This window comes from Equus caballus, chromosome 17, assembly GCF_041296265.1.
Source record: "Equus caballus isolate H_3958 breed thoroughbred chromosome 17, TB-T2T, whole genome shotgun sequence".
Lineage (NCBI taxonomy): Eukaryota > Metazoa > Chordata > Mammalia > Perissodactyla > Equidae > Equus > Equus caballus.
The window spans coordinates 55,891,243-55,917,344 of record NC_091700.1 but is presented as its reverse complement, the minus strand read 5'-3'; the positions used below and the strand labels follow the sequence as shown (position 1 = coordinate 55,917,344).

General features: G+C 36.5%; 1 protein-coding gene and 1 long non-coding RNA gene across 4 annotated transcripts in view; one reads left to right on the top strand and one right to left on the bottom strand.

The window, feature by feature from the left end:
- DIAPH3 (diaphanous related formin 3) overlaps window positions 1-26,102 on the top strand; it is a 484,080-nt gene that overhangs the window by 119,239 nt on the left and 338,739 nt on the right. For all 3 annotated transcript variants that reach the window (XM_070240326.1, XM_070240325.1, XM_070240327.1), the window contains 2 exons: window positions 22,983-23,057; window positions 23,144-23,213. In XM_070240326.1, the coding sequence (XP_070096427.1) occupies window positions 22,983-23,057; window positions 23,144-23,213 (145 nt within the window). The remainder of the gene's footprint in view (window positions 1-22,982; window positions 23,058-23,143; window positions 23,214-26,102) is intronic.
- On the bottom strand, window positions 1,133-26,008 carry LOC102150705 (uncharacterized). Its single transcript, XR_288651.4, has 3 exons — window positions 25,832-26,008; window positions 8,165-8,322; window positions 1,133-1,333 (listed from the first exon to the last, which is right to left on the bottom strand). It is a non-coding gene; the product is annotated as an uncharacterized lncRNA (long non-coding RNA).

Here is a 26,102-nt window from a genome sequence, read left to right as displayed (position 1 = left end):
TCTTTCTGTGTCCATTGCTCCAATTAGAGGAATGACTTAGCTGGAGATGTAAAACTTGAAGATATGTCTGTGATCAAATCTTTGGACTTGGCTGTTAGTTATGATGTGTCTGCTGAGAAAGTCAGTTTTTCATATTTTCTTTTTCTTATCTTTCTTTATGTACAGTATGTGACTATAGTAGGAGAAGGAATTCTAATTTTTGTAAGCTTTTGAGATCATTGTTAGACCTGTGGTGATATTGGGGAAATTAGAGTTAAAAGTCTTCAATGTCTGTGAATAGAGTTGAAAAAGAAACAAGTGAACTGATTAATGATGATTCTCCAATGCTGCTTTGGGATCAGGATTTATTTAAATCAAAAGTCAAGGAAAAGTAGGAGTCCCCCCCCATTAGTTCCCCTTCCCCTGCAGATATGCAATATTTTTAGAGCCATTCATCAACTTCTGAAACCCTGCCTAGCAATTATGAGCCATGTCAACCTTTTACTATTTGGACAGTGAATTATGTGAAAACTAGTGTATTAAATTCAAGATTATTGGCTTTGCTTTATGAAGAGTTGATCTGAAGTTCACATAGTTCTTCTGTTTAAAATTTTATTAATTATTCAATATTCTTGGCGACAGTTTTGAACTAAAAGCACAGTTGCTTTGTTTTTGGAACACTAGCGAAATGAGCAACTGCTTCAAATTTTCAAGTACAAACTTTTAGTGAATCTTGACATAGTCAACAGTTACATCTGAGCTATTGAATACATGGAGGTGGAAACGTGAAAAGGTAGACGCTAACATCATTGTGATTGATATCAAACATTTTAGTCCATACCCATCTATACATGTAGCAAATTAGTTATAGAATGCATCTTCATTTTCTCAATTTGATGCAGCTGTTAAGGACAAGATTTCTGTCTCAGAAAATCTAGTCTTATCAGGTCTTTGTATTTTGTGATTTTAGGCTTTATTTTTCCTTTACTCACAGTTAATATGCATTTCGAACTTTATAAGAAGTATTTTCTCACTAAAGTTAGCTTTTTGTTAGATTTCTAAGGAGGTTTTGGAACTAGGTTTGATTATATAATTATAACTTTGGAAAATTTTGCAGTAATATATATGTTTACTGCAAAGCAAATGAGCAGCATTTGTGAGTCATTATTCCATTTATTCAGGATCATGTTTGGAATCTAGTTTTTCTGCATTTCTGGGCTTGAAAACACAAAGCTGGTGGAAGAGTTTAACTTTGGAGTTGATGAACTTTTTGTGCCATGTACCGCACGTGTGAAGAGAGAAATAGAAAAGCTGGTGGCAAGCATGAGATCAGCGTACTCAGTATCAAGAGGACCTGAAGAAGAAAAGTCAAGATAAAAAATTTTGAGGATACTAATACTTTGACTTATTTTAAAAATTACTTATATAAAATATTAAATATATAAAAAAGACTATCATAACAGTAAAACAAGTACCCACCTGCCTATTAACGAGGCTAAGGTATAGAACATTGCCTACAAGGTGGAAGCTTCCGTGCATCCCTCTTTGATTCTACCTCCCCTTGTCCCACTAGCCTGTGGTAATCACTTTCCTGAATTTTGGGTTTATCATTTCTTTCTCTTTATTATAGTTTTACTGTGTTTATATTCCTAATTAATATATTGGTTGGTTTTATATATTTTTGAGCTTTATGTAAATAGCATCATCTTCCATATGTTCTTCTGAGACTTGTGTTTTCCTCTCAGTATTACGTTTCATAGATTTATTATGTTGATGTGTGCAGCTACTTACATTTCATCACAATCATTTTTCATACCTTTGTTTTCTATATTTTAGGAGTATCTATTGTAAATAGCGTACGAATGCTTTTTAAAAAAGAATCCTATCTGATACTCTGTCTTTACCTGGTAGTCTTATCTTTTCATATCGATTGTGAAAATATACTGGAATTTATATCTGATATTTCATTTTGAATTTTTAGTTGATGCTACTTTTTCCATGTTCCTTTCCCCCCTCCTTCTGTTCTTTCTTCCTTTTCTGTGATCTCCTCCTGCCTCTTCCTCATCCTTAAATTCTTTTGGCTAGATTTTTAGTTTCTTATTTCGTTTTTCCTTATTTACTAATTTGAAAGACATATTCTCTTTTGCTGATCATATAACAAAAAAAATTTAACATACACACACTTAAAAAGGGAATTTAAAATGCATGTACTTAAAGAGGATAAAAATAAGCAATATCTCTTTTAATTTGAACCTAGGACTACTTTAACACCAATCATCCCCTCTTGATTTGTGTGCTAGTTTTGTGTGATGTTTTGTTTTTTTCATTTTAATATTATGAATTAGCTGTTATTACTACTGAGTTATACTACAAATATGTGTATATGTATTTATTTACATACATTTATATACTCATCATTCTTTTTTTTGTTTCATGATTTTTTTCCTCTGATTATTTTACTTTTGCTTCAGGTGTATCATTAAATTCCCTTGGTGAGAGTCTGTTGATGGTAAACCTCTTAATTGTCTCACAGTGACTTAATTTGCCTTTACATTTGAAGGATAGTTTTCTTAGGTCATGGAATTGAGGGTTTTTAGATTTCATTTCTTAGTACATTGAGGATATTATTTTCTCTTCCTTTAATTTCTGTTTTTGAGAGTTTGGCTCTTTATCTAAAACTCATTCTTTTCCAGGTAATCTGCCTTTTCTCTCTGTCTGGTTTTATGATGTTTTGTCTTTTTGGTGTTCTATAGTTTTATGTGTCTAGGTGGAATTTCTTTCTTATTTATCTTATTAAATTTTTTTGGACTTCCTGAATATGATTGATGTCTTTCATAAATTTTCTGGATGTCAGCCATTATCTCTTTGAATATTGGCTTTTTCTCTATAATTTTGTACATATTAGACCTTCCTACTCTGTATACCATTATTTCTTAACCTCTTTATAGTTTCCATCTATTTGTCTCTCTCTACTATAGTCTGGATATATTTTGTTTAGATCTTCTAGTTTCCTAATTGTTTGTTCACAGATGTCTGTTTAACTTATAAAAATTTCCAGTATTATAATTTCATCCCTATAATTTCTTCTTGGCTCTTTAAAACTCTGTCATTTTTCATAATTCTATGCTCCTCACTTTTTTAATCCTTGTGTTATTTCTTTAAATGTATTACATTTCTCAGAAGGCTACAAACAAACTTTTGTCATTTGGTCATCAGATCTGCTGCTCAGTAGTGAACTCCTCTTGATAGTTTGTTGTGTGTCTTTGCCCTAAAGTTTTAATGCATATGTTAGTATGTTCATATTTATTTAAAATTTTTTTTTACCTTACTCTTGATTTTTCTTTTTTTGAAGATGAACCTCAGAAGTTGCAGTTTTATTGCCCTACAGAATATTAACTAGTTTTGTCATTTAATTAGCATTCTTCTTCTTTCCTTTCTTTAAGCCTCTAAAAATACTTTGATTTTTCTAATTCTTTTTCAATGAGACTCACCATTTTGCTGGTCTCCTCATTAATGAGGTAAATAAATACTTGACACTGCTGGCTTTATTTGGGCAAGCGATGTTTTTATCTCTTTTGAAAAATCATGCCTTGATAGTACAGATTTGTGGAATGTGTTAATATTCCTTGGAAACGTCCTAGAAATTCACGGAGGGAGTGAACCTGGTAAAAGACTGTGATTCCTACATCTTCTCCCCCTCCCAGGGTTTGGGGAAGGGACAATGAATTTGATGAAGAGAATGGGTGTTCCTTGCGCGGGGAAGTCTTTCTGCCCTTCCTCCATCTGGACGGCCTGTCCCCCAGGACTTCATCCTTCCACCTTGCCTGAAGTCCTTCCTCGTAGGCAATGGATTCTATCAAGGACGTTGTGGTGAGGTGAGGGGTGTGGTGCAGGTAATTCAGAGCACGTAAACTGAAGCATCTACAAGTCAAAGCTTTCTCCTACCAAGGTGGACCTCTTCTTAAAGCTTACTAATGCTGCATTATACCTAAATAATACCTAAGAGTCTCTAGTGCTTTCCTCAGTCTTAACAAAGATACTTTTCTAGGAAGTAACTGAAGATGCAATCAGAATCAAACTATACATACGCATATGTGTATATTGTATATATTGTCAAGGTCCTTCAGGAAGGCAGAAACAGGGAGCAGTCTACATTTAAAAAAAAAATTCGTTATCATGGAATTGGTTAAATAGGGGATAGACTGAGAAATGAAAGGGGCATTGAGGCACTCCAAACATTAGCAACAGCAGGAAGCTGCTCCACTCCTATGCTAGAGAAAGAGGAGAAGGCAGTGTTCTGGAAGCTCATGGGCTGGTGTTGAATGGCAGAAACTGTATCCATGGGGAAGATGCAGCTGTTGCCAGAGAAGCTGCCAAGGCAGAGAGAGAGGGAGAGAAATACCCTGGTTTATTCTTTCTTCCCACCTTCCCACGGGCCAAACCTGGCAAGGAGCAGTTGATGACAAAGCCTGGAAACTGCAGCCTGCAGGGTGAACCCCTTTGAGAGCAACAGAATTGTACAACAGTGAAGGAGGGAAGTGAGAGGAAATGGGCTAAGCTCTGGAGCATTATTCTGTGGGACTCAGAATAGGTCAATGAATATTAAATTCCCATTTCTTCCAGTTTTTAGTTTCATTGGCCATTTAGGTTCTTTATCTTATTATTAGGAGATGTAAAGAAAAGTGCTTTTATAATATGCTCTGGGGCCTTGAATCAGGTCAAAAACTTCCTAAGAACACAAAGGGCCATCCTGCTCTTAATTTCTTGAAACTACCTCTATTTGAAGATAATCCGCTTGGTCTAACTAAATAAATGGTCACTCTCAGCTTTTGAGACCTTTTACCGTTTATTCCGTTTCCTCTAATACAATTGCTGTCTTGTTTCACACATGCAGAATACTGGGTTTGGTGGTGGTACTAATTACACCCCCTTTTTGCCTTTGAGTTCTGAATACATTAAAAGTAGATACAGAAGTGAGAGAAGGAACAAAAGATCAGCTTTACTGCTGGAAAAACTGAATCGCGGTGCACAGTTGGGACTTGACGGTGAAATATACTTCTTACTTCTGCCCACTGAATCGCATTTGCCGTGTTGCCATAGGAAGAGAGAACAGATAACTGCAGGCCTGGGTCCTGCACGCTCAGTGTCTTTTCTGCACTTTCACCAGTTTGATAAATCAGTCCTCCTCATTGGGGGATATTCAAATAATAAGGGGGAAGAAGTGACCGGAAGTAATCCCCAGTGTTCCTTTCTGGGGAATATAGAAGGCCTCTCCCTTTGTAGAAATGAGAGGAGGGTAAAAGGTATTCTTATTAATAATATGCTCCAGTTTATTTTTATGCCCATGACATGTTTTGGAATTTTAGATTAAGGCGTGAGATACAAATTTTTTTTTTTGAATTAGCATTAGAAATTAACAGTATGTACAGATTTATGGTGATAGTAATAGTGATAATTCCTGAGAGGGGCAAGAGTGAGTAAAGGTTCTCCTAGATGATTTACGTGCTGGTATTTCTTTTGTCTTTCCTTTCTCTCTCTTTAATGATGATGCCAGGGAGGCAGATAATGCAAGTGGCTCCACATTTTCTTTCCTGTGCTGTTCAATATGGTAGCCACTAGGCACTTGTGTTATTTAAATTTAATTAAAATGAAATGAAAAAAAAATCACTTCAGGTGCTCAAGTGGCACATATGGCTAGTGGCTACCATATTGGACAGCACATTTAGACTATTTTTGTCATCATAAAAAATTCTGTTAGTGCTACTTAAACACCTTAAGGTATTTTGTGTAGCCTCTTTGACATAACTACTGTATGATTACTGTGTTCTCATAGTCCTATATGAAAGGACTATGAGAATATATAAAGGAATTAAAGTATGGAAGATTAAAGATTATTTTTTGAAACCTCCAAGGAGGTTTTAAATGGACATTCACATCAAGAGAGACTTGAGAGAAGATGAGTGATCTAAGGACAGCTGCCTTCAACAGAGACTGCTGTCGTGGCAGGATAAGGCTAAGGGAGTGGGCTTCATACTAGCGATTAAGGAATAGAAAGGGAGAGGAGAGGATGTCTGACAGGCCGTGCTGTAGCTGTGGTCCCTGGTGGCCTTCACTGTGGCTGCCTATAGCCAGGGATGAGGGAATCAGCAATACGGCGTGTCATAGAAGTCACAGAAACATCCCCTTTGGTAGGTTAAAAATATTAGTGGAGTGCGTTTTTTTAACAGAATTTTTCTCAGAGAAATGTGCTTGCCTTTTCCTCTTAAAAGCATTTTTTGCTGTTTGTTTATGAGCAAGTTAAAGTATAAGGTAGGATGTTAATGTTGTTCTTTTTATTTAGACACTGCCATATATCTTAGGATATGCCTTGTATTATTTATTTCTAAATTATCATTCAGGATCCATAATTTTTATGACAGTATTGCTTATTAAAGAAATATTTTTTGAAAATGCCCTCTAATTTTAGGCCATTTTGCTGTCCTTTCCAAAGTACTTTATATGAATGAAATATTAATGAAAAATGCCCTGGAAGAAAATAACTATTAATGTTTTAAAATGAGTACTAACTTGATATATTTAAAGGGCAAGCCATTACTTTTGAATGCTTTGAGTCCTTCCACAGCAGTGTCATTTTTCTGAGAGACTCTCCAGAAGATCCAGTGCTCCCCACTCATAGGAGGCTTTTTCTTTTGTGTACTGTTATTCAGATGATAACTTGGTTTTGGCTTATGGATGTATTAAAATGTTATAATTATTTGGTTTCAAAGTTAACTTTACCTGTATCTTAAAAGCTTTGACTTTGAATGCAAGGTTAAGAATAAAAGTAGAGTACATTGGAAATAGAGTAATTGCTTCTAACAGAGAAATACATATTTTCTGTACATGGTGAATAAGAGCTGTGTAGCTCAATTTGTACTTGATCTGAAAGGTCCTAGAATTGTAAAGTGCTCCTAGTGTATTTTAAAATACATATTTCCCAGTCTATTTAAAATAAAATATAAATTGCTGTTTGAATAGCCAAGATTAATTTTAAAAAAATCTCAAATGTAAAGTCAGTCACAAGTCATAGGGTCTCAAATCTTCATTTTAAAAATAGAGCAGTTTGGGGCCGGCCCGGTGGCGCAGCGGTTAAGTTCGCACGTTCCGCTTCTCGGCGGCCCGGGGTTCGCTGGTTCGGATCCGGGGTGCGGACATGGCACTGCTTGGCAGCCATGCTGTGGTAGGCGTCCCACGTATAAACTAGAGGAAGATGGGCACGGATGTTAGCTCAGAGCCAGGCTTCCTCAGCAAAAAGAGGAGGACTGGCAGTAGTTAGCTGAGGGCTAATCTTCCTCCAAAAAAAAAAAAAAACAAAAAAAAACAAAAACAAAAATAAACATAGAGCAGTTTGATAATCAGGCTTAAAAGGAAGAATATGTGACTGAAAACTAATTATTTGAAACGATTAGATTGCTGTTGAAAAGACAACGAAAGATAGTGTTACGCCATAACAATTTGGGGGAAATACTGCAATTAAAGTTTCTCATGGATATAGGTGAGATGTAAGAAACTTCCCTTCTTTTCAATGAAATTGTGTGTGTTTTTAGAGAATGTAAACCTTATGTTTCAAACCTATAACAGCTATCAGCATAATGTTATTTACTGAATGCTTTGATTTCTTTTGCAAAGAGAAATATTTTCAGCTGAAAAAATTTTGAACTACAGGCACTAAAGGTCCTAGTCAGAATCATATAGTTTAGTCCTTAGATGTTTTTTTTCTGGCCTTGTTACTATGTGTTAGAGTATCGCTCGGTGAGTTAAGTAAAGAATTTAAAATATCATGATCTTGGTCTTGGTATTCCCTAACATATCTATACATAAAGGAATATTTAACTATACATACATAAAGAAATACATAACTATACACAGAGAAATACATAACTATACACAGAGAAATATGTAACTATACATAAAGAAAGGCCTTAACACAAAGGGAGGCATAACATAAAGGCAGTAGAAGAAAGTTTTAATGTTTATGATTCAAAAAACCTTGTAGAGTAAAACTCAGTCTTATCATCCATATTTCCCATGGATTTCTAGTCCTTTCTTATGGGACAATATACATCAGAAAGAAATAGGTATAGTTTTCATGTGTTAAATCTTTCTTATGTTAAAATTCATAAAAGATGAGAGAAGAAATGCCCACCTTGGGGTGGAACCACTAAAGTCACCTGGCCAAAGAGAAGGTAGGCTCCTTGGAATAGATGTCCAATAGCTGCACAGTGATGGAAATGTTCCACGTCTGCACCACTGTTGAGTACTTACCACATGTGGCTGTTGAGTACTTGAAATGTGCCAGTGTGACTGAGGAAACAAATTTTAATTAATTTAAATATTTACATGTAGGTAGTGGCCACCCTATTGGGCAACACTGTTTTAGAGATTAGAAATTCATGTAATTTTCCTTGTGCGCTTGTTTGGAGCCTTTCACACTTGAATCTCTCTAGGTTTGGCTGCTCTCTCTATCCTGCTATGAATTTCTGAAGAGGGGACAAAATAGTGCTGTAGAACCTTAAAATGGGACTCAGAAGAGAAGGTCAGAGTGCATGGTAAACGAATGCAAATAGTCGTGAGAGAAGAGGGAAACTGAAACTTGAAATAAGGTGAAATGCATGAACCTGTGCTGCTCATTTTTCAGGATAGGAGATCAGGTGTTTTGAGCATCTTTATACACCTCCGTGTTGAAAAACGAGAAGACATCCAAGGGCTTCTCCCTGTCCTCAGATTGCTGAGATTCCATTTGGAGAGAAATGTCTCATGCACATTAAAGAATAAATGACACCACCAGCTCTTATCTAATTAAGTCCTTAAGTGTGTGGTATGGATAACAGGCCACTGGGATACAGCAGAGGAGGTCCTTGTTAATCGCCCCATGCAACAAGCATTCCCAGGGGCTGTGCCAGGGACCACAGTAACAAGAGGCATATGGGTGAGAGACCTAGAAAACAAGTAAATAAAATAAAACAAAAGATATCATTAGTTCAGTTAAGAAAAAATAAGGGACTAATAGTACTGGATAGAGAGCTTTTAGATGTGAGCTGGTTAGAGAAATGATTTCTGAGGTGGTGAAGTTTAAGCGACCAAAAGGACAAGGAACTAGTTAAGGGGAACTTAGGCAGTGGTACTGGGCCTGGCTCACTTCTTGGGTAGCAGAGACCCTGAGGTAGGGACACAGTGTGGCAGGAGGGTGGAGCCATCACAGGGGTGGGCAGTGGCCAGCTCATGAGGGTCTTAAAGGTCCTGGTTGGGAAATCGGATTGTTATTCTAAATTAGTGGGAGACTATTAAAGAGTTTTAAGGAGGAAATGACATAGGCTAGCTTACTGTTTAAAAGGATCACTCCTGCTGCTGTGGGGAGAAGAGATTGAAGATAGGAAGATGGATAAAGAGATCAGTGGCTGTGGCAATACTTAGAGGGATGATGGGGGGTGGTGTGGATAAGGGTTGTAGTTGTGGTGGGTGGGAAATGGGGTGGATTTTGTAGAAAAAGTGGAGGTAGAAACTGTAGGACATGTTGATGGATTGGATGTGGGGTGTGAATGAAAAGGAGGACTAGATTTTTGACTTGAGCAAATGGGTCCATAAGTAGGGCTGTTAACTGAGATGGAGGAAGATGGTTGTTATTACTGGTTCCATGCATTTTGGAGAAAAAAAATTAAAATATATCTTTTAAACGTGTCAAGTTTGATATATCTAAGAGTTGCACAGTTTGAGACATCAAGCGAACAGCTGAATATGTAAGTCTAGACTTCAGTGGAGAAATGTGGAGTGGAGATATTTGTCTGTTGTTTATATGTGGATTGTATGTAAAGCCCTGAGAATGGCTGAAATCCAGGGTTGGGATGTGCGTGTTTGTGTGCACGTGTGCAGAGATACAGATGGGTTTCCAGAAAAAGCCCTGAGGAGCTCAGTGATTACTGTATACATGGTCCAGACAGGGCGGAGCAGCCAGGAAAACAGATTGAGCAGTGGCTAGTAGGGAGGAGGAGAACCCAGAAAGGCTGATTTCCTGAACCTGAGAGAACAAGAGTGTTGCAAATACAGGGTGGAAAACCACACAGAATGATACTGAGAGGTGAGGCAAGATAATGCTGTTCGAATTGGCAAGAGGAGGGTTGTTGGTGACTTCTGAGAAAAGCGATTTTGTGGAGTCTGGGTGACAGAAGCCTGACTGAAGTGAGATGGAATGAAGAGATGGTTAGGAAGTACTGACTATGCTTGTGATGAAATCATTTGAGACTTTCTGCTAAAAAAGAAAGGAGAGAAATGGGCAGTAACTGGAGGAATATCTGGGGTCACACAAGTGAAACCTAGTGAGCAAATGGAGAAACTTAAATTAGAGAGAGTTCAAAGAAGGAGGAAACTTGAATTGGCCCTTGAAAGATGAAATGGTTTCATTTGTTACAGAAGAGGCAATTGTTTGGAGGGGAGCATCATGAATGAAACTAGAAATGAACTTAATAGAATCAAGGGCAGATTATGGACTTAGTATAAGTTTATGGACCGATCTGGTCTGTTGGACTAGTATTGGGCACTAGTAGCAAATATTTAGGGTGGGAACAGATGATGGAAGGCCTGAAATGTGATGATAATTTCTCTTTCCCCATTTCTGGCTGTCAAATTAGTCTATATTTACAGTCATACGTTGCTTAACAATGGTGATACGTTCTGAGAAAAGTGTCGTTAGGCAATTCGGTTGTTGTGTGAACGTTGTAGAGTATACGTACACAAACCCAGATGGTATAGCCTACTACATACCTAGGCTATATGGTACTAACCTTACGGGACCACGTCGTATATAGGGTCTGTCATTGACCGAAATATTACGTGGCTCCTGCCTATAAAATGAACATTCAGTTAATACTTTCCTGAAGTAATGATGTGTTTGATTTGATACTAAGAAACCTACTTATTAATATTTAGTATGTTTTAAACTGTTTCCTGGTCTACACTATATTTCTTTTAACAGTGGATGTAAGTTTTGATTAGAGCACATACTAGTATATGTTATTTTAAATCCATAGTTCTCTTACTGTCTTTTCATCTAAAGATCAAGAACTCATGTTTCTTATATAGGTACTTTCTTTTTCATCATTGTTGTTAGTCTGTTTTTTTCATTTTACCTGGAATACTTTTTCTAGACATTTTATGCCTTTGAATATGTTATAGCTAAAAAGTAACTAGGAGAATAGACTACTCAGTTTGTTGCTCCACTGTCTCATCTAATATTACAAGTGGGAATAAATGACTTGTTTCAGATGTATAACTTCTTTAAAAATCAATTCCTAGAAAATATACATATTAATGGTTGTATTTTGAAGTTTAATAGATTTTACAATCAGAACATTATTTAGTTCCTGCATTCCCTGTCTGGCTGTATAATTTAGCATAATTTTTGTGGCTGGACCATTGAATGCGATGTGGGTGCATGTTTATTTTGCCCTACAGGGCATGCTGATTGCATTGTACTCCTCCCCAGAACTGTTCAGTTTAAGTATTTAGTCACCTTGCTAAGAGCAGGTGAAAATGAAAGCTTAAAATAAACTATAATTATATTCAGCATTGGTGATATATTACTCTGACAGAGGAATGTAAATTGGATCTGGATATTATACAGTATTAAAGTTGACCTTCTAAATTTAAAGTATGAAATTTGTTACTTTGTCACATGTGACCAGTGATATATTTTTTTCCCCTTTCAAGAAGCTTCTTATATTGATTTTCAGCAAAATAACTTTGTGTTTCCCTAGGCATTTGTGTAAGATGATTATTTGGGTAATTAAAAAATAGATTTCTTATTACAAAAAAAATAAGTTCATTACAGAAAGATAAGATAACACCAAAACAAAATGAGGAAAAAATGTATAGTATCGCCTACTTGGAAAGACACTATAACTTCCTGGGTGGAAGTGTGTGTGTCTACGGAGCAAGTCCTCTGGTTTAATGCTATTGGTTAGTTGTTTGAAAAAGTTTGTTAAAGCAGGGAATCACAAAATAAGTGGTTCAGTTATACCATAAACTTTCTTTTTTTTGATTCAAAACATAAGTATCCATTTTGTTCTCTAGACATTTGATGTGGAGCCTAGACCTTTTCGGGGAGTAGGCACAGGCTGATTGCATAAACTGCACCCATGATGCACTGTTGTCTGCATATTGGTGTTTTAAAGTGGAACAGGAGTGTAGAGGCTCTTACACAGTAATCTGGGTATAGAGTATTTTCTCTTTTAAAAAAAGTCTTTTTGATGATATCTCTTAATAATTTACACTTGTGTCCACATCTCCTTCTATAGCACTTTTTAAAATGTCATCTTTTGAAAAATGTTTACAAAATATTATGGTTTTTATAGAAACAGCAACTCTTTTCTCAATGATATGTTGCCTGTTTATGTAATTTACTTAAATTATATAATTGCAGTAATAAATAGAACTGGCAAAAATGGATTTGGAAATGAACCCAACTGGATCTTGGTGGGAGGAGAAGCATGTGAATGTAGGAGAGAGGAGGATATTAGCCTTGAATGTTCATTATGCCATGGGTGTTAATCAGTGTTTCACACATGGAATGGAAACCAGCAGGTATTTGAATGAGCTGATCAGGTAGAAAATGACTAAGAATGTGTTTGTACATGCACACATTTCCTGTATGTGAACAAAAACACATTTTTGAACAAAAATGGAGAATACCATATTAGAATTTCTGCTTTTTAAACTTAAGCTACGTTAGCATCTTTCCATTATCAAGATTGTAGGCATAGTTTTCTTTGATTCAGGATTTCTTCTAGCCCCTGGCTAGGTTAGTGGGTAGCTGCCTTACTAGCTCCTTTAGCATTTTTTTGTTTACCCTGTCATAGTGTTTATTACAAGCTATATTAATTGTTTTATTTACCTGTTCTTGCTCCTTTAGATTTCTCCCATCAACTGTTTATCACTTATTATCTTTATTCTAACCATTCCTTTTCTTTAATTCTTCTGCAATCAGAATTTCACTTCTACAGAGTTATTTATAAACTTCTCTTAAATTCGGTTTTTAATTTGACCTCACTTCAGCAGTTTACCCTTGACTCTTCTCTTTTTAAAACTTCCTCTTTCCTTAGGATTTGTTATCTCATCTTCACTTGGTTCTGTTCTTAGTATTGTCACTGCCTTTTCTTAGGTGCCTTGGTGGGAGCTTCTGCCTAGTCGCGCACTTTAACAGTGGAGATTTCAGACTTGATGTCTCTGTGAGGGTGGAGTAGATGTGCTTTTCCTTCTTCCTCCTCTAAGTCCAACTGAAAAATCTAACATTACGTGTGAAACAAATACAAGACAACGGATAGACTAGGAACCAATGAATGACATGGTGGTGAGTTCTACAAGTTTCCTTTTTGCCTTTATCCCAGATTTGGAGATATGCTAAATCTGGAACCCAGAAATGCCAGTAGACATAGACGAAAGTTTCAATGGAAGGCTGCTCTCTTAAGCCAGAGGAGCAGCCACCTAGTCAGAAGACTTTAACCATAACTAGTCAATGCCTGCCAAATACCACAGAAGAAAACTGGTGGCTGGGTGGCTCCTTCCCACCCATACCATCAAAACAAAGTGGGGAGCCTGGATTAGACTCCAGACAGCAGTAATGAGGTACTCTTCCCTCTCCCCATTGAGGTGGTGTCAGACGAGACTTAGTAGGGAGTCAGAACTTTTACCGCAGTCCGTGGTAACCGTTCCCACTCGCACCTTGGTGCCACAAGGTTACATGCTGAGTATGATGAGACATTCCTACTTCTCCCTGCCAGGAAGGTACCATGGAGGCTCAGTAGGTAGCTCAGGCTCCTACCTATGTGCAGCAGTAACAAGGAACCTCTCCCCTCAGGTGTCATTGGAGGCCAAGTGGGGACATTGGACTTCTGTTCCCACCTGGTGGTATCAACTTGGTACCTTTCCTTCCACCAGTAGAGCAGTGTTACAGGAAGCCAGTTAAAAACAGGATAAACCCAACGAAATTCACACTAAGACATATTGTAGTCAAACTCCTGAAAACTAAAGACAGAGCAAAATATCTTGAAAGGAACAAGAGATGGCACATTAGTTATAGGGAAAAAACAATTGAGGTGACTTTGGCATCCTCATCAGAAACTATGGAGGCCAAAATCTAACTGGTAAAACAGTTTTCAAAGGAAGAAAGCGAAGAACTCGGTCATCTCAGAATCTTATGCGCTATGCAACTATCCTTCAGGAAAGGAGGAGAAATCAAGGCATACCCAGATGAAGGAAAACCCAGAGAATTTGTGGCCAGCAAACTTAGCCTAAAAGAATGGCTAAGGGACGTTTTCTAAGCAGAAAGGAAATCGTTAAAGAAGGCACCTTGAAATGTTAGGAAGAAAGTCCAGTGTAAGTAAAAATATGGGTAAATAAATAGAATTTCCTCCTCTTGAATTTTCTAAATTATGTTTGATGGTAGAAGCAAAAATTATAACACTGTGGTTCTAAATGTATGTAGAGGAAATACTTAAAACAATTCTACTATAAATGGGGAAGGTAAAGGGACTTCAAGGGAGGTGTGTGTGTTTGCTGGGCTGCCTAACAAAATGCTACAGACAGTGTGGCTTAAACAGTAGAAATTTATTCTCTCACAATTCTGGAGGCTTGAAGTCTTAAGATTTTCGTCTGACGCCTCTTTCCTTTGCTTGTAGATGGTCCATGTCTTGCTGTGTCCTCTCAAGGTCTTTTCTCTGTGGGCATGTATCTCTGGTGTCTCTTCCTCCTCTTATAAGGACACCAGTCATACTGGATTAGAATTCTACCCTTATGACCTCATTTAACATTAATTACCTCTTTCAAGGCCTTATCTCCAAGTACAGTCACATTGTGGGTTTAGGTTTCAATTTTGAATTTTGAGGGATTCTGTTCAGTCCATAATATGAGGGAAGATTTTTGCAATTCACTCAAACTTGTAAAATGATGACACTGATAAACTTGTGATATATTATGATGTAATACCTAGAAGAACCATTAAAAAATTATACAAAGAGATATACATAAAAAACAATAAATCAAAATGGAATTCTAAAACATGTTCAAATAAACCACAGGAAGGCAGGGAAAAGAAGATAGACAAACGGAACAAACAAAAACCAAAAAATAAATAGTAGACTGAAGCCTTAACATATCAATAATTACGTTAAGTATAAATGGTTTAAATAAACAAATTAAAGGAGATTGGCAAAGTGGATTAAAAAAATCACCTAATTATATGCTTTCTATCAGAGATTCACTTCAAATATGTTGATATAGGCAGATTGAAAGTAAAAAGACAATAAAAGGTTTATCATGCAAACATTGATCAAAAGAAAGCAGTTGTGGCTATTTTAAGACCTCAGAGTAAAGAAAATCAAGTGATTTTTATATAATGATAGAAGGGTCAATCCACTAAAAGACCATTTCTAAGTGTGCATATGTCAAACTGCAGATGTGCAAAATATATGAAGCAATAAATAATAGAACTGAAAGGAGAAATAGATAAATCCACAATTAGATTTGGAGAATTTACAACTCTGTCAACAAATCACTAAAGATATAGAAGAACTCAACACCATCATCAAGCAAAAGGATATAATATATATAGAATACTGTATAACATATAGTGTTATTTTATTTGTGTTATATGTAGCACTTTATGACAATAACAGAATATATATTCTTATTCCCACAGAAAATATACTGGGATAGACAGTATCCTGGGCCATAACGCAAACCTTGTCAAATTAAAATTGAGATCATACTGAATGTGTTCTCTAACCACAATGGACTCAAACTAGAAATCAAGAACAGGAAGATCTCTAAGCATTTGGAAAGTAAACAACACATTTCTATGTAATCCATGGGTCAAGAAGTCTCAAGGGAAATAAATAGTGAACTAAATCAAAATACAACATTTCAAAGTTTGTGGGACACATCTAAAGCAGTACTGAGAGGGAGGTTTATAGCACTTATACATTAGAAAAGAGGAAAATGCTCAAATCAGTTTTAGCTATCACCTCAAGGCTCTAGGAAAAAGAACAAAGTAAACCCAAAGCGGCACAAGGAAGGAAATAATAAGATCAGAAATCAATTAAATTGAAAACAAACAATAGAGGAAATCAATGACACAAGGAGCTGGTCCTTTGGAAAGATAATAAAATTGACGAACTTCTATTAATATTGATGAAGAAAAAGAGAAGACACAAATTACCCATATCAGAAATGAAACAGGAATTTCATTACAGACCTGACATCAACAGAGTAATAAGGGAATACTACAAATAACTAAACACACAAATTTGATAACTTAGATGAAAAAGATCAATTCTTTGAAAAGCACAAAGTATTTCAACAAACCCAATATGAAATAGAGAATTTGAATAGTTTTCTGACTACTAAGGAAATTGAATTACTATATTAAAACTCCCAGAGAGATCTTCAAGTACAGATGATTTCGCTGGAGAATTCTACCTGAAATTTAAAGAAAAATTAATACCAATTCTACACTGTCTCAGAAAATACAAGAGTAGGGAACGATTCACAGTTTATGAAGCTGGTACTGATACCAAAAGCAAACAAAGACAATAACAGAACAAAAACAAACTCCAAACCTCCAAGTTTACAGACCAATGTCCATCATGAATCTAGACACAAAAGTCCTTATTGTAATGTACTATATCAACGAGCCTACAGAAGAAAAATTGCATGATCATATCAATTGATGCAGACAAAGCATTTGATAAAATTCAACACCTATTCATGATAAAAACTCAGAAGAATAGGAGTAAATGTTATAGATTGAATTGTGTCCCCCAGAAAGATGTTTAAGTCCTAACTGTCACCTTAGAATGTGACCTTATTTGGAAATAGGGTCATTGCAGATATAATTAATTAAGATTAGGTCATAAGGGAAAGGAAGGGGCTCTTAATCTAATGTAACTTTGTCCTTATCAGAAGGAAAGAAGAGCGAGCGAGAGGGAGAGCCTACGCACCATTTGATGACGGGGGTCAGGAATCTGGATTAACAGTTACCACCAGGAGCTAGGAAAAGGCAAGGAAGGATTCTACTCATAGTTTCAGAGGGAGCCTGGCCCTGCTGACAATTTGATTTGGGGCCTCTAGCCTCCAGAACCATGAGAATAAATTTCTGTTGTTTTAAGTTACCCAGTTTGCAGTACTTTATTATAGCAACTTTAGGAAACTCATACAGGGTGGTAATTTCTTAACTTGATAACATGAATCTACAAAAATCCTACAGCTAATATTATATTTAATGGTGAAAGACTGATAATTTTTCCCCCTCAGACTGGGAACAAGGCAAAGATGTTTACCATCACCACTCTTAGCATGGTATTAGAAGCTCTAGCCAGCTCAATGAGGCAAAAAAATGAAATAGAAAGCTTATGAATCAGAAAGGAAGAAATAAAACTGTCCGTATTTGCAGATGATATGATTGTTTACATAGAAAAGTTCAAAGAATCTACAAAAACTCCTGGAACTAATCAGTTCAGCAAGATTGGAGGTTTCAAGATAAACAGAAATCAATTGTATTTTGCAAGATGAAAAAGGTTTAGAGGTTTGTTGTATAACAATGTGCATATAGTTGACAATACTGTACTGTGCTCTTAAATATTAAGAGGGTAAATTTATGTTTTATACTTGAGAAAAACAATCAACTGTATTTTTATATGCTAACAATGAACTTTTGGAAAACACCATTTACTATTCCTCCAGAAAGAAAAAAAAACTCTTTGTAAATCTAACAAATTATGTACAAGACTTTTATGCTGGAAACTACAAAATCATGATGAAGGAAATCAGAGAGTGTCTAAATAAGTGGAGAGAGATCCTGTGTTCGTGAATGAAAATACTCAACTCTGTTTTCTTGATCATTTCGGTTGCTGGCAGAATTCAATTCCTTGCAGTTGTGGGACTGACAGCCTTATTTCCTTGCTAGCTGTCAATTTAGGGTTTTCTCAGCTTTTAGAGTCTGCCCGCATTGCTTGCCTCATATTCCCTTTCCTGTATCTTTAAAGCTGTAAAGGCAGGTCGAGTTCCTCCCGTGCTGTGAATCTCTCTTCTTTCTTCCAGCTCCTTTGTCTAATCCAGCTGTGGAAGGGTCTCAGCTTTTAAGAATCATGTAATTAGATTGAATCTACCCTGATAATCTTGGGTAATCTCCCTATTTTAAAATCACCTGATTGGCAACCTTAAGTCTCTTTTTAATCCGTCTTCGCTGTGTGAAGTAATGTAATCATAGGTTCTGGTGTTGGGACGTGGCCATCTTTTGGGGACGCAGGTGAGATGACTCTGCCTACCACATATGCCTAGTCCTTCAATGGCTTACTATTCCCCAGGGCATTGCATATAGGTTTTTCACAAGCTCCTTCCTACCTGTTTGACTTTATGTCTGATATAGCCACTTGTGGTGCTCAGCACAGGCCATGTATTTCATATTTAATGCCTTTGCAGGTATTCCCTCTGGCTTAGAAACCTCTCTTCCTTTCTCTGACTTATCCTTCAAGACTCAGGTCAGACATCAGCTGCTTTGTTCCCAGGAGAGGTAGTTGCTGCACCTTCTGTTCCCTTAGTACCATGATTATAGCACTTATTACATTATGGAAATAGTTTTGCTCAACATTTGTCTCAACAACTACTCTCTGATCTTTTCAAGGGCAGAGAACATGTTTTATTCAGTTTTGTGTTGCTCATACCTAGTGAGGATCAAGCACGCAGTGAGCCACTGAAGGCTCACTGACTTTGTTAATGAACACTTGAGTTTTAGTAGTAATGAACATCACCCTTCGAGCAGCAGTCAGTCAAGTCCTAAAATGGGATATAGGACAGGGACTCCAGATTCATCATCCTTGGTTCAGTATGGATAAGTACCAGTTCTGAAATCAGAAGTGATGTTTCTGGCATGAAGGTTGAGATAGGCTCAGTGATGCCGCATAGAATATGTCATCTCTTTGTGCCTTTTTCTATGCCTATGAAGTAGGGGTGTGTGTCTGGGCACCAGCAGACCTAGATGCTATTTCTACGTGATCCTAACCTCTCTCCATATGTTCCTTTCCTTATATATATAAGTAAGAGGAGATTCAGTTTCATTCTAAAACCATTTGTTGAGTGCTTAGTCTGTTCCAGGTGCTGGGGATTTAAAAACAAATAAGAAATGGTCCCTATCCTCCACGTGAGATCACCCTTATGATCTGGTAGGTTTATTCCAGCTCTGACAATCCATGAGGCATTTGTCTTTCCCTTCCTTAGGGCACGTTTGGGAAGAGAAGTAGCTTTAACTTTAGTCCGTGGGAAACACGCTTGGATGGTGCTTTGTTCGTTGGCCAGGAAGTAAATCTGAGACCTGACTGTTGCCTCATCTGCTCAATGAGGTGACTGTATTTGCTTCATAAAGCCAACAATGCATTGAAACCACTGCACACATTTGACTTCATCCTGTGTCTCTGGAAGCAATAACTGAATTTCAAAGCCTAAGCTGCTTTGAACATTTAAAGGTGGTTTGAACATTTATTTCCAGAGAACTGCTCTCCACCCCCCTCCTTTTTTTCTTCTTCTATTACCTCTCCACCTCTTCTTTTTCTCCTACTTCGAGACCCCTGCTAGGAAGTGCTAAATAGTAATAAGTTTTTCTTGAGGCAATTAAAAGAGACGAGTTTGATATTTTCTGTTATAGAATTTTAGGAGGTAGATTTTCTGTTAAATTAGTACTTAGCACATTACTTTTCGCTGTTTTAAAGCAATTTTTTCCAATACAAATGTCATACTAATCTCTATGTCATTTCTATTCATGGAGAAGAAACATTTGCACAGTGCTTATTCATCCATGAATGCAGTTTATAGGTAAACCACATAATGCCTGAGGGTACTGTGCTGACAGGCACAGGATGAATTGTACAGATTTGGTTTCCTGAAGATTGATCATTTATAGATCAGTTGATAATCTTTTTTCCAGGTTGCTTCTTACACTGATGATGAGAAATTTTTCACCTTTGTGGAAAGCTATGGATTTCAATAAACCTCTGTCAGTACAGCAGACCTACCTACTCAATATCACTTTTTATCTTGAACATCTTTTCCAGAAGAGATAGGAAGTCGTATTTGCCCCATCTTTAAAAATAATATTGCTGAAAATAATATGGGGCGGGGAGGCAGAGGTTGTGAGAGAATGGGTTTGTGAATGACAACTTGTTGATACAGCAATATGTTGGCCCTGCAAAATTTTAGGAAAACAGGGAGACATTTTAGGCATATTTATGTTTTAGTATTACCTTTTCAATAAAGTACTTTCATCAGCTTTCTTTTTCTGTTTAAATATTATAGTCTTTCTTTGGTTATCGAGCATCTTTGCTTCCTTTCCTCCCACCCTGTCTCACTTTTCTTGTTTTTGATACATTTTATAAAATGTAAAGTGTAATCTGGCTTTCCAAAGGCTGTTGCCAACTTCTTTGATTTTATTGTTGAGTAATTAATTCCCACCATGAGTTAAGATTGTAGTGTAAAGTAATTGAATATAATGCCTCTTGACGTTCAACTGTAATAAGTTTGTTTTATAGAGAATTAGTTTATGTGTAATATATAAGTGGACTAAGTTTTACTTTAATAATTCATATTCTACAATGTAGAAGAGAGTTATCTAGTGGGGCCAGAAATGGTTGACTTGAGAACTTTTGTGGGTCCCACTCTTTTAGTTACAGTTGTATTACGGATGATCAATTTTAAAAATAGCTATATGTTCTATTAATAATTACTCAGACTGGGAGACTTAACTTGGTTTACTTGGATTGATATGCTTCCTAAATTTTCTAGTGGGTTCCACCATAAGCATATTAAGTGCAACAAAGTGTCTTTGTTATATTGACATCATTTTAAATTACTTTGTATATTTTAGCATAAGGTGATTTTAGGAGTAATAACTTTATTTTCTGCAATGATTTAAGGTGATAGCAGTATGAATAATCCTAAACCATTTCTATTAGCTTTAGAATATCTTTATGGATATACTTTTGAATATAGAGATGGTTGAAAATCCACTTCAAACAAAATTTTGAAGCCCCACTGTGAGATACTAACACAGGAGGGCCTGACGATCCGTGTCTTGTCCAGGCACCTTGGTGCCAGCCCAAGTAAAACTCTCAAATTACTCTTTATGTGTTTGATTTCAAGCTTCCCTGCTGCATGTGAAATAAGAATAAATACAGAATAGGATGTCAACAAGGCAAACAGTTAAGCGGGATGCTGTAGGTGTTTTCATGAAACATGAAAGCAAGATTTGAAATGCCTACAGGTAATCTGTCTGTTGCTGATAGTGGAGAGTAAACTGTTCGCTTTTGAAGTAGCATCTTGGTTTGAAAACATCAGCTTCTATTTAACTCTTTTCCCTCCCTTAACTGTAATAGTGATCTTCAGTCTTTTCTTTTACAGGGTAGTGCTTTTCCTGTTTAAGTATGTTCTTGAATTAGTGGTTTTCACAGAGAAGAGATGAATAAAATAGTCTGACAAGAGTCTGCCAATCTAAATGGCAAATTGCTTTGTTTTGGTGGGGGTGTAAAATCAAATTTGGAATATTTGTAGGCAGTTAAGCTGTGTTCACAGAAGTATACAAATGAAGATGCATTTTTTAAACGATATTTTAATTTTTCATGCAAATATGTTGCATTTGGTTTTTAGGCTCATTTTCATGGGAAATGTTATTGTATCTTAAGTGAGAAAATGGTATTATATACTGATATGTGACTTAAACTTTTTATTTATTCTTTATAATGTCCTGATTTTGATTACTGGATGAAATTTTGTTTTTAGCATTCCATTTTCAAAAGCTTCACATACACATAAAATCATGCATATGAACAAATGTATATACAAACAGGTATATACAGTGAAATAGGCAAACATATATCTTTTTCTTTCCCCCACTTTTTTTTTTGCTGAGGAAGATTTGCTGTGAGCTAACATCCATACCAATCGTCCTGTATTTTGTATGTGGGACACATACAGCTGCCACAGCATGGCCACTGACAAGCAGTATAGGTCCACGCCTGGGAACTGAACCTGGGCTACTGAAACAGAACATGCTGAATTTAACCACTAGGCCTTTCCCCTACTTTTTTGAAGACAGATTGTTACTATTTTATTATTGTCCTAGGTTTTCCAAACACAACTGGAAAAAAGTATTATTTTTATTAGGATAGTTTTCCTATAATCAAATGAGCTGTTGTCTAATGGCAGTGACATCTTAATGGCATACAGTACTGTGCTTGCATCATTGGGTTTCTGTAATAGAGGCAGTTTGATCAAGATGAAAATATTTGTTTAAAAAGCAATGAAGCTCTTTTTTTAAAAAACCACTTGAACTTTGAAATTTAGGAAATCATTAAGACTTATAAGGATGCATTTTAATGGTTTGGGCACTTCTCCTAAAACATCCCTTTTCAATCCTTTGATTAATTTTTTCAGCCCCCTTTTTCTTTACGTAGATCTGAGTCGTCTTTAAGTCTTACTCACATGCCCACTTTCTGCTCTTTGGAACTGTCCAAGGTGAGGCTTATCTGGTGGTGTGCTGGCAAATGTTTAACAACCAGCTCTCTGGGTGGGGGAGGCGCTCTGATTGGCAGCATTTGCTGATTTCTGTGATCTACTTTCAACGTGGCAGATTTTTAGCTACTAACATGATCTCACTGGAGATGGAGCATGGAAGAAATGGGCACAGAGTTAGCTCTCACAAGGCAAGTGCAAGCTGGGTTAAGCACACCACTGGCTTATCCTAACTTTGCTCCTTTCACAACTAAGATTATGAATCATGAATGATTTTGTACACAGTGTTATTCTTACATTGTATTTATTATCAGAATATAACAAGGGCCAAATATATATAGTAGCATTATTGTCATATTCCAAACTAGAATACCGACAACGTATAATTACCTTTATTTATTTTTTTTCCTGTTTTTCAGTTGGGTGGAAAGCTTTGGACATGAGGGGCTTGGATTATTACTGGACATTTTGGAAAAATTGATTAGTGGCAAAATGTAAGTATTGCTAATTATTGTTTTCAATTAAACTACATTTGCGTGTCCAATTATAATTTCCACTCTGATGTCTTATGCCAATGCAGACAAGAAAAAATTGTAAAGAAGAATCAACACAAAGTCATACAATGTCTAAAGGCCTTGATGAATACACAGGTATGTACATAGGTAATCAGATTATATGTGTTCTTCACCGGTTCTTATAGTGAGCTTGTGGATTAGAATTGCGTAAGAAAGAATTTGCTCCAAAGTGATGTATTACTTTAATATGTCGTTCAGTACATAATGGAAAAAAATATTCTATTGATTTCTAGTTTTGTGTCAAATCAACTATCTCCCCACAGGAGAAACTTGGTGATGAATAGACCCTCTTCAGATGCTGAACTCCTCATGTGTAGATTAATTCTCTCTTGCTCCATGCTTCTCTTCCTTCCTTTCTCTCCTCTTTTTTGTTTTCCCCCTTCCTCTCTCCCTCTCTTTTTTAATTTTCAAAAGGATAGCACGGATCCGTTTAGAAATCATACGTGATTATAGAATGTGATCTCCAGTAATACTTATTGCCAAAGCATGAAATTGGAAAGAGTTGGTTTTTATAGTCTAAGAAGTTAAATCTATAATGAAATTAAGGTAAAGAGATATGAACAGGTCCCAGAAATGGAGCAGTGATGCTTAATACAGGGAATATTGAGACCAAATATAATATGACGTATGTGCAGAGTTTGCATATTTACAGATGACACATTGGAAGAAATACTTTAAGCTTTTACTGAAGTTAGATTTATCTGCACTGTTTCTTTCTTTTTTTTTTTCTAATATGGTTAATTGCAGAAATTAGTTCTATCCTGTGCCATGTCTTTAGCTCCAACATCTAAACACATCTGCCTCATGATGTGTGCAGTAATGATAGGTGTTTTAGTTGCTGTTAGACAACAGGGGAGGAAGTTTTACTTACGGTAGTGTGGTGATTTGTGTTTCATTCCAAAACCATCTGTATATTTCTGAGTAATTTTAATTCTTAATATTTTGCTTTAAAGTAAACATTTAGAGGACTACACACTTAAGTACTGGTACTTAAACTATTAACAATTATATTTCTTTCCTTCCCCCCCCATTTGGTGAGGAATATTTGCCCTGAGCTAACATCCATTGCTAGTCTTCCTCTTTTTGCTTGAGGAAGATTGTCCCTGAGCTGACATCTGTGCCAGTCTTCCAGTATTTTGTATGTGGGTCACCACCACAGCATGGCCTGGTGACTGGTGTACAGGTCCAAGCCTGGGATCCAAACCTGTGAACCCCAGGCTGCTGAAGTGGAGTGGGCGAACTTAACCACTATGCCACCGGGTGGCTCCACATTTATGTAGCAGATATTTATATTTTCTAACTCTTTAAGTCTTATTAAGTTACTTATGTGTTTTTCAGCATTTTCTGGAGCTAAGTTTTCTTTTTTTTTTTTTTTTTGAGGAACATTAGCCCTGAGTTAACATCTGCCACCAATCCTCCTCTTTTTGTGGAGGGAGACTGGCCCTGAGCTAACGTCCATGACCATCTTCCTCTACTTTATACATGTGATGCCTGCCACAGCATGGCTTGACAAGCAATGCGTAGGTTTGCACTCGGGATCCGAACCAGCGAACCCTGGGCCGTCGAAGCAGAATGTGTGAACTTAACTGCTGTGCCACCGCGCCAGCCCCTAAGTTTTCTATTCTTAACCAATGAAATATTTTTCACCTCCATGTCCCTCTAGTCAGTTACGTTTTTCACAGAAAATATCTGATGTAGAAATTACTAGTCCTTTCTATATTGAACTCATTGTTCTGTGAGAATTAGATTTTAGATATGTTAAGTAGCCTTTTGTAGAATCTTTTAAAAGTAAATGAATAAAGGAACCAGAAATTGGTGAGAGGGGAGAGCTCTTTCCACACTGAGTACATAATTCTGCTTTAGGAGACCCCTTCTAAAGTGAGAATATAGAAATTGGAAATTTCATTAGTCATGGAAAGGCTGAGGGTAGGGAAAACCTAGGAACTATTTTTTCAAACCAAAGGGGCATGTAGATCATAATTAGAATTTAAGAAACATATCATGGTTAAAGTGAGACAGTATATAGAAGATAATATTCATACTCGGTTTGAGACTGAATTGGAGAGAGAGTAAACTGTGTATTTATCTTCTAGTTATATAATGTAGTTTATTCTTATAATAAGATATTGTGTTGCTTATAGTTTGTATACCTGGAGTTGGAATATATTGCCATTTACATTTATTGCTATCACCTGTGCAAATAAGAATAAAAAGTTACCGATCCTTGGAATTAGTATTGTAATGTCTGAAATTTTCGCGAAAGTTTATTTTTTTCCTAAGACCCATTGATGGTTTTTCCTATACCTCATGTGCAGTGTTTACAAGAGTTCATTGAATGATGAAAAATATAGGCTTTAAGATTAAAAAAAAATGTGGTACCTTATTTGGTACTAGTAATTACATAATTAATATAATGCGCAAAGTTGATAATGTCCTATGAAATTAAATTTCTTATAATACTAAATTGGGCTAAATATTTTTTTGGTGGAAGGGGATTGTGGATATTTGCTAGGAAGAAAATAAAAGGATGAAAAGTTAATCTGTTTAAATTAAAAGGTAGTTAGAACAGGAGCTTCAGTTTGATCAGTTAACTTTTTGTGTGTTGCTTTGAGGCGTGTACCCCCAGCAAAGGTGCTTTCCTCCTGAAGCCCAGCCCTTTACCCACGTTATCGCTGCTACTGGGAGTAACTCACCAGGGTTGGCTGTTCATCATCAGTGTAGTGATGACAGTAGATGTAGATAGAAGATAGATAGAACAGATGATACTGTTCATGTAAGTGTTGGACATCCTACACAGGGATTTAAACTGTTAACCCTCCCCTGCCTAACACATCTTCAATGGTCTGGAATTCCGTCTATTAGGTAATAATAGGCCTTGTGTAGAAGGCAAATGGCACCTGGCATTGGTCCTCTGTTTAGAACACATGAGTTTTCATATAATCCAGAGTGGATCTTTGACACTCA